General features: G+C 39.1%; 1 protein-coding gene across 1 annotated transcript in view; it reads right to left on the minus strand.

Moving 5' to 3' along the window:
* The window catches only part of LOC122806094 (extracellular calcium-sensing receptor-like), a 630,825-nt gene that overhangs the window by 370,947 nt on the left and 242,297 nt on the right, over positions 1-17,581 (minus strand). The window contains exon 2 of the mRNA XM_044076331.1: positions 13,107-13,943. Within this exon, the coding sequence (XP_043932266.1) occupies positions 13,107-13,943 (837 nt within the window). The remainder of the gene's footprint in view (positions 1-13,106; positions 13,944-17,581) is intronic.

Raw genomic sequence — 17,581 nt, forward strand, 5'->3', positions numbered from 1 at the left:
TATATATATATATCGATATGTTATACCTATTTAGTTATGCGCACACACATACATCTACATGTTTAAATACATTTCCTGTACTGTTGAATGACTGGGCTGGATGGTATGTTTTTGAAAACATCAGTGTTGTGTATATCTGACGTCACTTGGTAATAAATCACTTTGGCTATGGTGTGAAGGGTCCTGGGTTCAATTCTTGCAGCAGCTGTTTATTTTGTTAATGGGCAGAAAAGGGCCATTGGATGCAGAGTGATAAAGGCACTTTTGAGCAGTTCTAAGCGGGCTTACATGGAGGTAAGCACTGCTAACTTCTGGTTACTGTTTCTTATACTCAGCTTCTAAATTGTGTAACCAGTGTAGGCATTGCTTTCCCCCACACAAGCAGGCTTAAACCCGCTTACAGCTGCTTAAAAGTGCCTACTCCCACTTACCACCATGCTAATTTCTTTAAAAGAAAAGAAAAAAGGTTTGATAGGAAAGTGGTGAAAAAGGAGCACAAAGGGGGAAAGGCAGTAGGGAAAACAGCTAGGGATGTGCAGGAAGGGTGTAGGGAAGGTCCATAGCTGCCCATTTCTTCTACAGCAACAGCTGTGCATATACACTGAATTTGGAGGTAGATTTGGACACTTAAACCCCTGGGAGAGTGTGAGAACCACAGTAAGAAGCTGTGATACCAATTAGACCAGATTACATGTGTCCAGTGGACACGTGCAAAATGGACAGCTATGTATGGGGCGATATTTTTTTTGCGGAACAGATTGCCCTTTTTTTTCAGGTGAGAGTGGGATGTTGAGGGGATAGTAGGTATATTTTGGGAGGTACGTCGGGTAGGTTAACAGACAAGACAAACAAAATGCATACAGGGGCGGTATGTGATATATGTGGGGGGTAAGCACCTTGATGGGGAGGGGTGATGGGAAATCGGAAGCCCATGAGCCCCCTAGTGGACACAGTGTGACTGCAGTCCCCACCCATTGTCCGTCACTACTGCACCTTCACAGCCCCGAAGGTAGCTGTGCTGGGGGCTGAGTTGTAGAGCCAGGCTGACTGTCTAATCGTGTTATGCGGCCCTCAAGCTGGCAAAGCATATCATCAAATCGATGGTTGAGCTTGCTACACACCACAACCTGGACCTGGTGACAGATGACAGGTTCCTGTCCGCACCCACTCCCGGGGAGGGAGAGCCCCATCCCCCTGAGGTGGTTCCACCCAAAGGTGGTGAAGGACCAACAAACAGGGAGTTCCCAGGTTGGGCCCCAGACATGCTGGTGTCCAGTGCTATGGCCAGATGAGGTGGGAGAGGTGGGTCACTGGGACTGGCCTTCCCAAACATGCTATAGTGTTTAAATGTTGTCATCATATGTGGGTTAGTAATAGTCAACACATTCCAGGGTTAGCTATAACAGCATGCATAGATATTGCCATTAACCCAGACACCAGATATGGAACAGCTGCATAGCAATCAGAACACATGCATATATAGATAGCACATGCATGGTAACAATTCAAATATTTATCAATTGGACATTTTCAGAACATTGGTGTCATTACATACCAGTTGTGGTGGGTATGTTGATTATTGTAGGAGATATGGTGGGGGGAGAGAAATATGTTAATTAACAACTAATATATTCCTGTAGTCCACATTACTTTCCTAGTCAGTGCTGTTATCTGTACCTTACAAGTATTACTACACTACCCTATAACCTTAGTTGGGACAGTGATATGGCTGTTGTCATCATTATACATGAACTGGTTTTACCTGCAGTATACACCTCTTACCTGGTATACCTGTGGAAGAAATGTTTGTTAACACTAACTAACTGTTTCTACACATACTCCCATATTCCAGGTTGATGTTGTGCACATAGCTATCCAACTCTTTCTGCACAGACTCTGGCCATGTCTTGACCACATGCAGGTGTACTGGGACATATCTAGACTATTGCCCTCCTCAACCTTTATTGACTTGACCCACACATATACATGCTTTCCTACACAGTTATATTATGTAGCACAGTGTGAGTGATGGGTGATACTTTGTTATTCAGAGAAACTGCAACACTCACTGTTTCCTACAAACCAGAGTAAACAGTACCAGTACAGGGTATAAAGTTTTGTATTTCTCAACACAGTGTTCGTATCCGACGTACCCATGGGAGTAATGATTGTTAGCACTACCTGATTGATGCCACACAAAGTTCCAGATTACACATTAGCATTATGTACATACATCTCACTCTGTTACTATACACACTCTGGTCACAGCTTGACAATATGGGGGTGTAGATAGGACATACTTGGCTTATTACTCTCCTTACAGTTTCAGGAGTTGCTACAGTGACAGGTTTTTCTCATGGATGTTTCACAATCACTTGTATTCCCTGTTTGCTGGCTAAACATCTGGGATCATCCCACAGACTTCCCAGGGGGACAGGCAGCAGATATGGGCCCATATACTGGACATCCTGGTCTTATCTGTACAGTTGTGGGGTATGATTTTGTATGCAGCCTACTTCCACTCCCAGGATTCAGACCATGGCTGTGTCTGTTACAACTTAAACAATGTCCATCAGAGTTGTGTGTGCTATATAGATATTGCTGTATATCTCCTATCTGCTTTCTGTCTTATAATTCTCCTGTGCTTTGGCATTCTGACCTTGTATTACAACACTCTTATACAGATTTCCTAGACAGTTATATTTTGTAGGACTGTGTAGGCAACAGTGATGACTAATACCTCAATATTCAGAGCAACTGCATCAGTCACAATGCCATACAATACCAATGTAAACAGTACCACAGTACAGGGTAACATTCTTGTATTTCTGGACAGTGTTGGTATCCGGCAGACCTGTGGGAGAAATGTTTGTTAGCACTACCTGAATCTTGCCACTCACAGCACCAGATTACACATTACTATTATGCACATACATCTCACTCTATTACTATACACACTCTGGCCACAGCTTCACAACATGGGGTTGTAAATGGGGCATACATGGCTTCTTACTGTCATAAGGTTTTGGGGAGTTGCTAGTGTGCCAGCTTTGTTCTCATAGATGTGTATCAATCAGTTGTATTTCCTGTTTGCTGCCTATATGTCTGGGATCATCCCACTGATTTTACAGGGGAACAGGTTGACAGGCCCCAGATATGGGCCACTTTACTGGACATTCTGGACATATCAGTATAGTTGTGGAGTATGATTCTGTATGCAGACTACTCCCACTGCCAGGATTCGAACCATGGCTGTGTGATCTAAAAATATAACAGTTCACATCTCAGTTGCATGTTTTATTCAGGTTTTTTTGTCTGCCTTTTCCATGTTTTCTGCCTGTGTGTCTCTCAGTTGTACTAAATGGCCTCTGGGGATTACACCAGTCATATACAGGCATTCCTACACATTTTATTTATGGTGCACAGTGTGGGTAACAGTGCTTAATACAACAGTACTATTACGTGATTGCAGATCTACATTACTATATGATACCAGAGTATACACATGCAGTCCAGCAGCTAGAACTTTATTGTCAGACTATTACGCTTTATGTACATACAAACTATATGAGACTCTTCCTGCCATATTCTCTGGTGTATGCAGTACTTGCCTTGAACAATACAGGTTTTATACAGGCAATTAATTTACTAATACTTTTAGTTTTTTTTCCTATGACAGTAAATGCATGAGTATTACTGACCTGCCTCACATCACAACCTCGCCAGGTGACTGACATGCACCCCCTGGTTCGCGGTCCACTCCATTGCAGCTGTGGGGGACATAAGAGGAATATTTAGCCATACCTATCCATGATATACATGAGCTGGCAATTATTACACACATAGTGAGGTGATACTTACACTGGGACATCCCCTGCCACTCTAGCTTCTTGGATCCACTGGTCCAAGAGGTCCCCCTCACTCTGCTTCAGGTCAGCATACTGATGCCTGACCTGCTCACCAGTTCAGCGTATGCAAGTGGCACTGATGAGGTCACGGGTGAGACAGTCCCAGGCCTCCAATTATATTGGGAGCCCTGGTACTGGCCCTGCAGCAGTCTCTGATCATGGTCTTTGACAAGGAGTCCTGCCATGACTCTAGACTCCTGGATGCACCAGCACTGCACCCAAAAGCGCACACCTTCTCCCCTTCCTGACATGGTGCCTTCAAGGGGAAGCTGCAACCAGTTATGAGATGTATTCCTCCCTCTTGGGCTTAAGTAGGGCCAATTTTCTACACTTTTCTGCTGTGATTGGCTGGTTTTGAAAAGGCTAAGCTATGGACAAACCTGCTTACTTAGGGTTGGCATTGTTTAAAGGGGAATACCTCTGGGCACACTGAGTTAGCAAGCTTGCACATTGCTTACACCTCCTAAGATGGCCTGTACAATGCTTAGCATTGCTTACTTTAGACTTTGCATTATATTTTCTTTTTGGCATTGATTTATTATTCATTACACCTTTTATATACATATATATATATATATATATATATATATATATATATATATATATATATATATATACCACTGTAATGAAATGTTCTGTCATTCGTGGATTATGTGTTGTCAAATAAAGACATGGAGCTCTGATTGTATATATCCCTCTGTACAGAAATTTGTCATTTGTTGTATTTGTACTGTTATGTTATGGAGCTTTTCTCCCCAGGCATCAGCTGTAAATGGACCTTATTCCAGTCGGACTTTCCTGGTAAACAAATGTAAAATAAATAAATAAATAAATAAAGTATATGTATGCCTGGTATCCATGATTCATGTGTACGTACAATGTATGGGGTTCTTGTGTTTTATTGGGGACTTCAACACTCTATTACAATTACATCAGACTTCTGGGCTTACTGCTGTACTCCAGTTCACATATTTATGTTATGTAGTGGGTTAAAGCACATATGTCTGTGTACTGATTCCTTTCACAGGTTCAGTTTGATTTTACTGTGGTGAATATTTGTTTGCTGACACCTCATTCTTCTGTGCTTCTGTGACGGCTTGGTGGTTAACTACTGTAACTAGAGTGTATAGGGTCCTGGGTTCAAGAAATGCAAGGCTGTCTACTTTGTTGATGGGCAGAACAAGGACCGTTGGATACAGAGGTGATTAAGGCACTTTTGAGCATTTGTAAGTGGGTTTGTGTGGGTTTGCACGAGGGCAAGCACTGCTAACCTCCAGTTACACATGCTTACAGAAAGTTAGCTACAAAATTGCTTAGCCTGAGTGCACATTGCTTACCCCCATTCAAACAGGCTTAAACCCGCTTACTAGTTGTTATATATGCTTACTACTGCTTATTGGTGCTTAAACCTCCATACTAGTGCTTTATTCATTATGACACTCACATCTCACATGTGCATTTACTGCAGTACTCCAGTTCATAAATATATGTTATTTAGTGGGTTATGCAACAAAAATATTGGTCATAACATGCTTTGCCACGGAAAATGGAATGTGCTGCTTCATTTGCATATATCTTCCCTGTTATCCTCTTTAGCCATTTATGCTGCATTAACCATAGCTAAGTGTTGGGCACACCTGCGCACCTACTGTTAGCTTTAATCGGATTTTTAAAAAAAAGGGGGTTTGTTCATTTTATTTCTATATAATTGCTGTTGTACGTGGGGGGACTGTTGCTAGGGATATGTGCACACCTATAAGCGGTCTCGCTCATTTCTTAGTCCTTTCTGCTGTTCTTCATTGTGAGGGCATGTATATTCTGAGAGCTCTGCCCTCAGGCATGCCCCTGCACTCTTACATGCTCCATGTAAGATTAGAAGCTCAGGCACCGTGTCTCATTAATTTGCAATGTCCTGCTCCTGAACTGTTGCCTCCATGCAGGACTAAGCTAGTCCTACATGGAGGAATAGTAAATCTGGGGGAGGGGGGGGCTTGTCTTTTTTGTCATGAAGACGGGAACACTCCTTGTTTCTACACCATTAAGACTGAAACATTTGCTAAAGTATAAAGTAAGTCAGAAGCAAAACTAACTACCATGTTAATTTTTTTTTTATTTAACATTTGTTGACCAGGAATGTCTGACTAGGTTCCACAGATCCTGTTTTCAGTGGAGGCCCGGGAAGAAATGCTCCAGATGCATGTCTTTGGAATGTGGGAGGAAACCAGAGTATCTGGAGGAAACCCATGCGAACTCCACACAGAAGGCACCCCAGCCAAGAATCGAACCAAAGAATCTCTTGCTGTGAGGCGACAACGTTAACTGCTGCACCACTGCGCTGCAGTAGGATTAAGGTGATTAGCTGCTTATTTACATTAATTTCCTAGGTTCTCTTCACTACACTTGCCTATTCTCTGACTGTTTACAAGTCTCTAAGTCTAGCAATGCCTAGAGCTTACTGGTCATACTCTGAAAACATTTATTTGAGCCTGCTAGTAGACTTGCCAGGGTCAAGCAAATAACAGGAAGGTTTGAAACCACACAAAATTCTTATCACCAAGCACAATGACAATAAAAATAAAATATTTCACAGGTCTTTAAATTATTCAGCTAAAATACATAGAAATGTGTTAAAATGTATTTAAATCTGTTATATTACATCTTTAGGTTAAATTTTGTAAAGCATCAAACTTCACAAACCACTGATGATTAATCTGTTATGGCAGCCATTCTCTCCTGTCACAGACTATCTCCCAACAGAGAGAAAGATTTATTTTCTTTTTATCTTCACAAAGTAGGACGTTGACAGTATCTACATAGGCACAGGTTGTTATTAAATAAAGGGTAGTAAGTGTCTGGTAATTATCATACCCTACCCTACCTATTCAGATAACTATTATATCTTACCATATCTATTCACGTAACTATCATACCCTAACTTTCTATTCAGGTAACTATCATACTCTACCCTACCTATTCAGTTAACTATTATAACCTACCTTAGTTAACTATTATAACCTACCCTAGTCAGATGACTTTTATAACCTACTGTACCTATTCACTTTGTCTGAGTACTTTACCTAACTCAAAATCCATGGCAACACCACTTGTACTCGTGCGTAAGGACACTTCTAGATTTCATGACTCAGTATAATATTTATATAAACATATGTATAAAAAGCTCTTATAAAGCTCACAAATAGAAGCAGTGTTCTCACAAAGGCTGTTATTTGAATGGGGCAGACAGTGTAAAAGCAATTGCAAATGGCAAGCATACAGATATAACTATTAAGACCATAAGTATGACTGCTGGATCTGTGTTTGGGTACCTGTCAGAAATTCCCTGCTTCCCCTGTGTTACCTGTGATAATGCACATCTCCAGGAAATGCACCAGCTTATGCGCAACAAGCAAATGAATTCTGCATTAATTATTTATAAAAAAAAATAATAGGTACTTTATACACACTCCAAGACAGGGATAGACTGGTAACATGTCACAACTGAACACTCAAAAAGAGCTAAGGGGGAACAAAATTGTGAATTTGGAATAAAGTTTTTTTAGAAACTAGAAATGGTAAAATGCTAAAGAAAATAGTATAACTGAAAGGGAGCTATCTACCCTCTTGCTTAACTGAAGTTATTTCATCTATACTACTGTTACTCAACAGCTCAAAATAAGTCAAACAGCCCAGGGAGAAGTCTTTCACAGGATCCTTATGATCCGGACCCCTTGCTTACATTACTTGTGCTTGTGCACAACAAAAACAAATCTGATGATGGACAGTTACAGTTTGATGATTCTGCCCAGCAAAACAATGCTCTGGTGACAGCATCATTGTGTGACTTTACAACTGGATGATTCTGTTGTAAGTCTGTACCTTAGGGCAGTCAGCAGCACATTCCTTTGAGGGTTTATTTTCCGCATTCCTCAGAAGATTACATTAAGACATTCATACTTCTATTACTAGCAGCTACCCTACTGTCATGTAAGAACAGGTGCAAGTGATGCCCAGCCTTCAGTACCTAAAGTAGAAAAGAAATTTGAAATGGAATACATTCATAATGCCAATCAATCAGAATGCCAAAAGAAATTATGCCGACCAAAAAAAATTGAAACCCGCACTGCAGAAAAACATGGCTCATGGTTTATGTGTGGGGGTTAAGCCCCCTGCATCCCCTACTCATCATATACCAACTCTTGAGACTGCAATATTGTGAGTAAAAGGGAAACACCAATCCCTACTGTACTGTGGTCTCATTGGCATTTTTAGTTTCATCCTTTTATTGTTGACATAATGCCATTTAGAGTGACAAACATGGAACATCACTGGCAGATGTATAACATTGCACTGTCACAGACATGGAACAGCACTATCAGGTCTATAACACTGCACTGTAGCAGACATGGAACATCACTAATAGGTGTATAATACTGCACTGTGGCAGACATGGAACATCAGTGGTAGGTGTATAACATTGCACTGTGGCAGACATGGAACATCACTTGTAGGTGTATAACAGTACACTGTCACAAACACGGAACATCATTGGTAGGTGTATAACACTACACTGTGACAGACATGGAACATCACTGTCAGGTGTATAATACTGCACTGGCACAGACATGAAACATCCCTGAACATATGTCCCGATTGCTGAAGGCCCACTTCCATTTCTTGGTTACCTCTGGTAGTAGAGGCATAGCTAAGGTGGGGCAAAGTGTTAGGTGATGTGGTCAGCTGATTCCAGCCTGGATTCAGTGCATACCAGCATTTATAAATTAATGTCAGGACTGCATTTGTGGTCAGAAATTAAGCACTTTAGCTCTCTGTATGAGGCATAATCTCTTACTAGTGCTTGCCACAAATGTCGCAAGCAGTTTTCTGCAACTTAAAAGGATAACGTAGCTCTTTTTGATACTCAAGTCTGAAGAGAGGAGCTTTTTTTGGGGGGGGGGGGACAGCAGAACAGGGCACTGTACTGTTGCAAAAATAGCTAGTTACACCTCTGTCTGGAAGTATGCTCTGGAGAGCTGCTGCAACATATTCATGATGCTGCATAAGACATTACAGCACAGGGACACAACTGGACTGGCAGACAGACCAGCGGCAGCAGCAGAACAGGAGGCAAATGTTGAGCAGTCAGTTGCAGCAATATTCCATGTGAGGCAGATGAATGTGTGACACTTTGTTGTACTGGCAAAGAGGCTGCATCTGGTCTACAGCTATGGGCCATGACAGAGACACAGAGAATAAAATTGTCACATACAATTACACACTCAGGTTATGCAGTACAGTGCATAAGTCATAAAAGTGTGCATCAGAAGTTGCTATACCCACAAAGGTCTTGGAAGTGGGCAGGACACAGTGTTCATCATTTGCACAGGTGGTATGGGCACAGGGGGCAACAGTACAAACATAAGTGAAAGTGCTAAGTGTGAAGGATGTGATAGCCATGCACATGGCTAGGAATTTGGGGATTCAGGGAATACATCCTCTAGGGATGGAGGTGAAGCTTTCAGGAGGTAAACACTGGCTGGGTATTCTTCATGGCTCTGCAATATGAGGATGACTGACACCCCATGTAATAGATGGTGTAGCACTTTTGAAACATATTTATTTATTTATTGACATTTGATTACCGGGAATGTCCAACAGGGTAGAAGCCTATTTCAGTGGAGGCGCATAAAGAAAAGCTCCAAATTATTACAAAACATTTTAAGAATAATAATTTTACACTCTATAAAAATAAAACAAAAACATCTGTAGATTAAATAAACATAACAAATTAGTGGTAATATAAGCATTGTCATATAACTTGTATCAATTCTTAACCAATCATTTAATATTTATAGAAATTTTAGACAGTTTGTAGAGGAATTAAAGGTAAGTTAGTCTAATACAAACAGGACTTGCAATATGAAGGATTATGGTATATTTAGAGAGAAAGCAAATAAGAGAATTTGATGGAGGTAAAAAAGTAGGTGAAAAAGGGACAGTAAGGAGGTATAAGGAATAAATAGGTACTTGCATATATAGGAACCTGTATCTCCCATGCGGGAAGGGAGAAATTAGTGTTTACAACCATAGAGCTGGCCTCTCCATGGTATTGCATTCTATACAGCACATTGGGACAGGGAATGCATGGCACTGTGGGACTCAGAGTGGAGTGTACCCTCAGAGGAGTTGGGAGAATGTTATCCACAGCTGTGGGACTGTGCTTGTCTAGTGGCAGAAATAGCGATGGACATTGGAGACAGAGACACTGTCTCTCTAGAAATGTAACAGTTGTGTAAGTACCACTTTCTTGCCTGACCATAGAAGGCTTTGGCCAGTAGTCTCAAGGATGCAGCCATGTTTGTCATGTAAGCCACCACTGCACCATACCAAGCATGTCTGGTCCAGGTGTCTAAATGTCATGTCAGTCTGAATCCACTGCAGGTTGTGAGGTACTTCCTCACACATATCATGAAGCACACTCAGTATCTCTGACATGGTGTATCAGCTGTCCCTGTCTGGATCACGTAACTCCACATCCGCTGATTGATGCAAAGGGTGACATCCAGGTCAGGAAATGTCCTGGAGTCATGTAAGTGATGGTCATCTGCCAACATCATCAGTCATGAATGACCAAATTATCTCAGGCATGACCTGAGCTGTTGCACTGCACTCTCCAAAAGTGGAACCTATAACTGCAGACCAATAATATACTTGTGACAATCGCAGACCACAGTTGACAGTCCAACCACAATGCTGCATTCCAGTTGTGTAAGTAGTATATGGGAACATATGAACCTTATAGTATAGGCTGCCACTATTGCCACTATTGCATCATTGATGTACCTAGTTGATAGCTATGTGGAAGTTGTAATATAAGTATAGCACTCTCATCAAGGTGACAGTGTCCTACAGTGCTGGCAAATGCAACTGCTAAAGATGCACCTCTATAGACAAATGTGGTTTTCAACAACTTGGCTGCCACATCCAGGACATTGCCTGGTATGAGTTTTCTATAATTTTCCCCAAACAGAGATACCAGGAATTCATCCATCTCTGTGAGACTCCTGTGGGTTGGTGGTCTACCTCATGTGTCCAACCTACATCTGGCAATTTCATTGGTCACCCTGTGACATACCTGTAGTAATATCCTTTTATAGCCATCCACAACATTCAGGTGCTGCATCTGTCCTTTCCACATCTACTCATGGAAGGCTAGGCCTTCTCGGCAGCACTGGAGTGTACAGTTTTGGCAGACTTTATTAAAAATAAATAAATATAACATTAAAACATTGCAAGATGTTATTTATTTATTTTACATTTGTTTACCAGGAAAATATGACTGGGCAAGCTGTCCTTTTTCAGTGGAGGATCTGGGAGAAAAGCTCTACAATTAATTGGTATAGCAAGGATAGTAGATATATACATGCAGAAAGATAAAATTATTATAGTTGAGCAAAGATATAGGACAGACAGTACAACTTTTTTATAGCTTGACAAATGATTACTATATGTGTACTAAGTTATAGAACAGACAGTTCACATTTTTACATCTTGACTGTGCAACAGTTTTACAGTATGCATAGTTATGCAATACATTTGTCTTAAGAATACTGTAGCCAGATTTTGGTGGGGTTGAAAAACTAAGTAAAAGTATGGGAGTTCAGAAGTTATATATTAAAATTCACAGAATGGCTAGTAGTTAATGATAATTATTTCTTAACTAAGATTAGTACAGGAACTTAGGAGCATGTCCATGTATTAGTTAAATGTGTTTTAAAGATCTTTTTGAATGTAGTAATGTTGTGGGTAGATTTTATGTCCAGGGGCAGAGAACTGAAAATTCCAGAGTTTTGCTATGTAGTTAGAGTAGAGGGCCTCTCCAGCTGTGTTGTTGGCTTTAGATATCTTAGCAATGATTTGTTAGGGGAATGCAGGACACGATCAATGGAGTAGGGATAGAAGAGATTAAGAAGGGCAAGAGTTTTGTCTTGTTGATCGTCAGTTGGTTGCAGACTAGGACATTTGGGAATTCTTACCAAGAGGGTTGTTTTAGTACTAGGCAATGCTGAGATTATAAGTAGAATCTGTGGCACACTTCGCAGTTTTATTGTAGCAAGTGTCAAGTTTATTTAAATATGATTTCTTTAGGTTTTGAAAATGGAGGATGTGCAGAGGAGGGTAGAGACAAGGTCAGTGCTAGCATTGGTGGCGTTTGTGTTATTTGTTAGAAATGGTTTGTGTCTACATAGCATACCGAGTTATTTGTGTACTTTCTTTACTGACTGGCTATGTGAATGTTGAACTTCATATTGCCATCTATGATTACACCGAGAAGTTTGGTATGGGATACTGGAAAGATAGTTGTTTTATCTGTTGATGAGATACTGATGGATGGAAGGGTCAGTGGCTTTTGTGGGTAGAAAAAGCATGAGCTTTTAGTCTTACTGGGGTTAAAAATGAGCTGTGCCTTACCCAGCCAAGATTCTACTGTAGAGAAAGATTGCTGGGTTATAAGTGGATGTTATTGGAGTGTGGGAGCAGTGAATATTACAGATGAGTCATCCATGTACTGGACAAGGGATGCTTGGAGGGTAGAAATATGAAGATTGCTAGCAAATAGGGTGATTAGGAGAGGACCCAGGATAAATTCCTATGGAACCCCCAAAGTTACTGTCTGAAGAGGTGAATTTTGTTGCCATTTGATGGCTTGCTGTCATCTGGCCAGATAATCCTGGAACCAAGCAATTGTGGAGTAGCTAAGTTTAAGCTCTGAAAGAGCTGTTATGAGTTTGTTGTGACAGACAGTATCAAAAGCTTTAGAAAGGTCGAGAAAGATAGAGGATACAAGTTTGCCATCATTTCTATGCTTATTAATGGTGTTAGTGAAGGACATCAGGGCAGTAGCAATGCTATAACTTGATCAGAAACTATGCTGAATGTAAGATAGAAAATTATTAGTTAAGAGATAGTTTAGTAATTGAGAGTGAATGCTGAACTCAAGAGCACTGATAAAATTATCAGCAACAACATGTAGCATAAATAAATATTTTGTATTTTCCTACAGCATTTTCATGATAAGATGCCTGCAAACTGAAATTTTGAAAAAATGTGGAAACGTTTAACAATTTATCAAAACATTTTGACATGTTTGTTTAACAATGTAGTGAAATATTTTGAAGTTGTCATATATTTATTCCATACCTGCCATGACTTGTAACCATGGATATTTGTACATGTCCCATTATAAAATGGCCCTTCGCCAGGATTGCAAACACACATTTCATTCAGGGCATAAACCACAGCATACACAGCATTGTAGACATTGCAGGTGATTCGTAGATCAGATATGTCTGTGTAGGCATTGATAAGTGTTTCTAACCTTTCTCTCCCAGTGCAGAGTTTTGCTGTAGTATCTGATGTGTCAGTGGTTTGACTGGTGTCAGACCTTGACCACACACAACCAAAGGCTTCTTCCCAGAATATTTTAACAAATATGTCCTCTCGATACATTAATGGGCTATTTCTAAGGAGAAACTTCCCAAGTCCAGGAATGTGACATCTTCGGACTGCAAATCCTATTGTTCCGCTAAGAAGCTGCATGTACTTCTGCTGAGAAAGGATTGAGGAACTTGACCAAGACTCACTGGCAATCCAAATTTTTTGAGTTATGTTTTTTCTAAAAATCTCCTCTATTACTGGTAACATATGGGAATCAAAACAGAAAAACACAATGGCTCTTGATGATGATTTTTCAATCATATCAACAAGGAGCTTGGTCTTTTTTTCAGAGTAAAGTAAAGGAACAGTTTCATCAAAAGCAATACAGCCTCCAGCCTTGATAATCTCTGCTTTAATAATCCGGGTCCCCTCTTTTCCATACTCATCATCTTGTGCTAGTAATCCCACCCATGTCCAGCCAAAGTAATTCACCATCTGGGCAAGGCCTTGGGCCTGGAACTCGTCGCTTGGGATGGTTCGGTAAAATGATGGATACAGATGCCTGTCATTCAGAAGAGGAGTTGATGCAAAATAACTGATCTGTGGAAAAATAATTACAGTTTTATTTATTCTTTACTTTTAGAACTGAGTATCAGGATTGGTTTACTGGTGCTGGATTCAGTTTAAGACATTAGCAATAAAACAAAGTTAATTTTTTTCCCCTGCTGAATGAGTAGACAGTGATGGAGTCAGATTTACACTTTCTAAGCCACTATGCAAAAATTAATTTTGAAATAACAACATTTTAACAGTTATGAATCACTATATGACCAATCTTCAAAAATATAAATGCTGTCCATTTGAAGGGTTCTAGTGTAAGTACTAGAACCCATGTGCTCAATCTTTAATGATGTATTTAGCATATATACTGTAGAAAAAGGCAATTATTTTGGTTGGGACAAGAGCACAAAATATTGATATACAAGCTTTCATTTTCTGACCTAGATTATGTGCATTGTGTTACTGTGAAAATATTAGTGCAGCTTATGAAAACTATTACACTTGTGACATTCAAATACACACACACACACACACACACACACACACACACACACACACACACACACACACACACATTTTCTATTTCTTTCTGCCTTTTATCTTCTTTCTTTCTCCTCTCATTTTTTAAATATGAAGATTAGAAAAATATTGCTGAAATAAAGTCCTTACACATGTCTATCTCATGAAAACCTTGACTATGTATCCATTTTATGATGAATTACAGATGGTATTGAAGGCAGCTTTTACCACCATGTCCTGCCTGAGGCATAGAGGAACTAGTATTCCATATCCTTATGCTTGTACCCTTGTATTTGATTTAGATGCATTTTTTTGGTAAAAACTGGAAACAACAGTGGGAGAAAGAATGGACTTTGTTGAGATTTCTTTTCTATCAAATTTGGTTGGGAAAATCACATTTTTATTCCATACAAAATAGTAACAGTAAGGTACATGGTTTAAAAATTTGGGGGGGATGCAGCGCTTCTCCATTATTTTTCCATAAAAATTGTAATTTTACAGTGTCAAATACTTTTTTCAGACTGTATGGCTATCATTAGATATGGGAAATTTGAGTAAACCTACTTGAGGTTAGACTATTAGGGTTCTCACATGTCCAGTACTCTCTCTGATCCCAAATAATTAGCATTATAGATTTTAGTTCTTTTTTTTTTTGTACTTTAGCACAACATTTTGTATTAGTAAATATCAGAAAGATGGACCTGAAACTGATATAAATGAAGGCTTAGTGAGTTTTGGTAAGACAACAGTGACTGATAGAATTAATGAGAGTATCTTTCCATTTATGTAAAAATTATGAAGTAATTTAGTCATATGTGGCAACAGTTCATCTTGTTCGGAGAACATTTAGATCATTAATTTAGCTATCTGGACCTGGAGCTTTTCCTAATCTGTTTGTTGTGTCCACTTAAAAAGCTTACTGAGCATTGCATCTGTGATACCTGGGATGGAATATTGATAATGAGAGTTAATACCATTGAGGTAGCTGTATACCATTTCTAAATAGGAGTTAACAGGTTACAGATATTTCTAGAGTTTAACCATTAATTCATTTATCATTGTAGTGTGTGTTCTTTTATACCTCATTCATCTCTTAAACACTGTCTACATCTGCTCTTTCTATGAGTTCTGTGTCTTCTACCACCCCAACACCCCACAACCCCCGAGCCAAAGCTGGTGGCATAGCTTACTTAAGTAAGAATTGGTTCAACCAGATATTAAACTACTCAGACTGTATTTCCTGCATCATACTTGTTGATTAATTCTTTGTTTTTAAAGTTATATTTTAGTTCTGGAGTACAGAAAGCTTTGGGCATAATCTCAAACTCTTTAAACTTCAGATTCATACTCATTCATACTCATCCATGCTCATCCATACTCATTTGTACTCATCCATACGCATTCGTACTCATCCATACACATTCGTGCTCACAACAGTAGCACAGCTATCTTGTGGAGGCATATTTTCAAGTGGTTATTTTATTTATTTAGTTATTTTAGTTGATTTCCTGGAGCAGGGTTCTGATCAGACATGACCAGTTTTAGGCTTAGCCCAGTGCCATTACACTTATATATTGATGACAAATGTAGATGTAAAAAAACAAACTACTGTATAAAACTTGAATTATATTAGAAGGTGAAAGTGCATATTTACAGATAATTTCATTTTGCGAAAATGCACATAAAGGTAAATGCCTTTTGTGGTATATGGTTTAAGTAAATGGCATTTTGAGTGAGTGCTGGATTGTGAGATCTGCAATAGTGCCAAATGGGGTTACTGTATGTTATTAATGATAAAGATATTTAGGGAGAGTACTGTAGTGCATAATCTTTGGTTGTACTATGTTTGTTATTTACTTAATGTAGTGCTTAACATTGGATATATATATATGCTCATAACATGTAGCGGAGTCATACCTCAGAACCATATGTCTCAACCTCTTAGTGCAAGTAATCTGGCCAGAGGCTGTCTAAATGGGGGGATAATGGGCCAAAACTAGGGATATATACATTTTAAATATTGCTCTTATAAAACTTGAATGTTGCCAGAGTGACAGGGTTTGTTTCAGCATATATGTTCTCAAGGATGTGAGCTTTGAAACTGAAATGTATGTCATCATCTACTGTTAGAAATCCGCAGGGCATCACAGTGAATTACCAGGGATATAAAAATTATTAACAAAATTGAAAAACGATACCCAAGGAAGCAATCCACTGGTGAGACCAAGACAGTAAAATCACCAAAAAAATGCCAACAGTGGTCCACAGCAAATGCAAAATCCAAACGTAATTCCAATATACTGCTTTACTGAAAAACAAACCAAGACAAGCGCTTTCGCATATAGCTTTATCAAATCTTCATTAAACTAAAATCACAACCCTGTTGATATAGTTAATCATTTAACCATGTGACAAACTGTATCACTAATTACTAACTAGTCAGTAACTAATTAATTAAATATTAAGACCTGGCTATAAAGTTAAAGTTACACTAACATGTGTATATATAAAAATATTTATAAGAAGGTTATATTAACATGTATATAGGAGAGACATATTAAAAATACTTCTTAAACATAAAACCAAAATGAAACATAAATGAAAATAAAAATATAATAAAAATACATTCTTTTTTTATTTATTTTTTTTTCTTAAGAGGTCTGGCTCTTAATGTGGGCTGAATTGATATATGCTCACTGAGACCAGGAGCATGTTCCGCTCCAAGTCTAAAGATCCATTTTAACTCTGCCTGATAAGTCCTATGCACCAAATCTCCCTGTCTAACACTCTCCTGTATAACTTCCAATACCAAAAATTTAAAACCATGTTTATCACCAAAAGTATTAACATGTTTTGCTATGGTACTATAATTCATACCTCTATGTAAACAATAGAGGTGATCACGTATTCTTTCCTTTAATCACCTGTTAGTTTTGCCAACATAAAAACACTGGCATAGTATGCAATGTGCAAGATAAATCAAGTTCTTTGTATTGCAGTCAGCTAAGGGAAGTTGTCTAAATATTTTACCATGTATTGGATGTTTATAAAAAGTTGACTCATCTATAAATATACAATAGGCACAGCTATTACATTTCTTAGTTCGCCCATCTAACATTCCTTCATTTATAGAGACCTGATGTCTAACATGACATAGC

Source organism: Protopterus annectens, chromosome 7.part0 (assembly GCF_019279795.1).
Source record: "Protopterus annectens isolate FY-2018-M chromosome 7.part0, PAN1.0, whole genome shotgun sequence".
NCBI classification, from domain to species: domain Eukaryota; kingdom Metazoa; phylum Chordata; order Ceratodontiformes; family Protopteridae; genus Protopterus; species Protopterus annectens.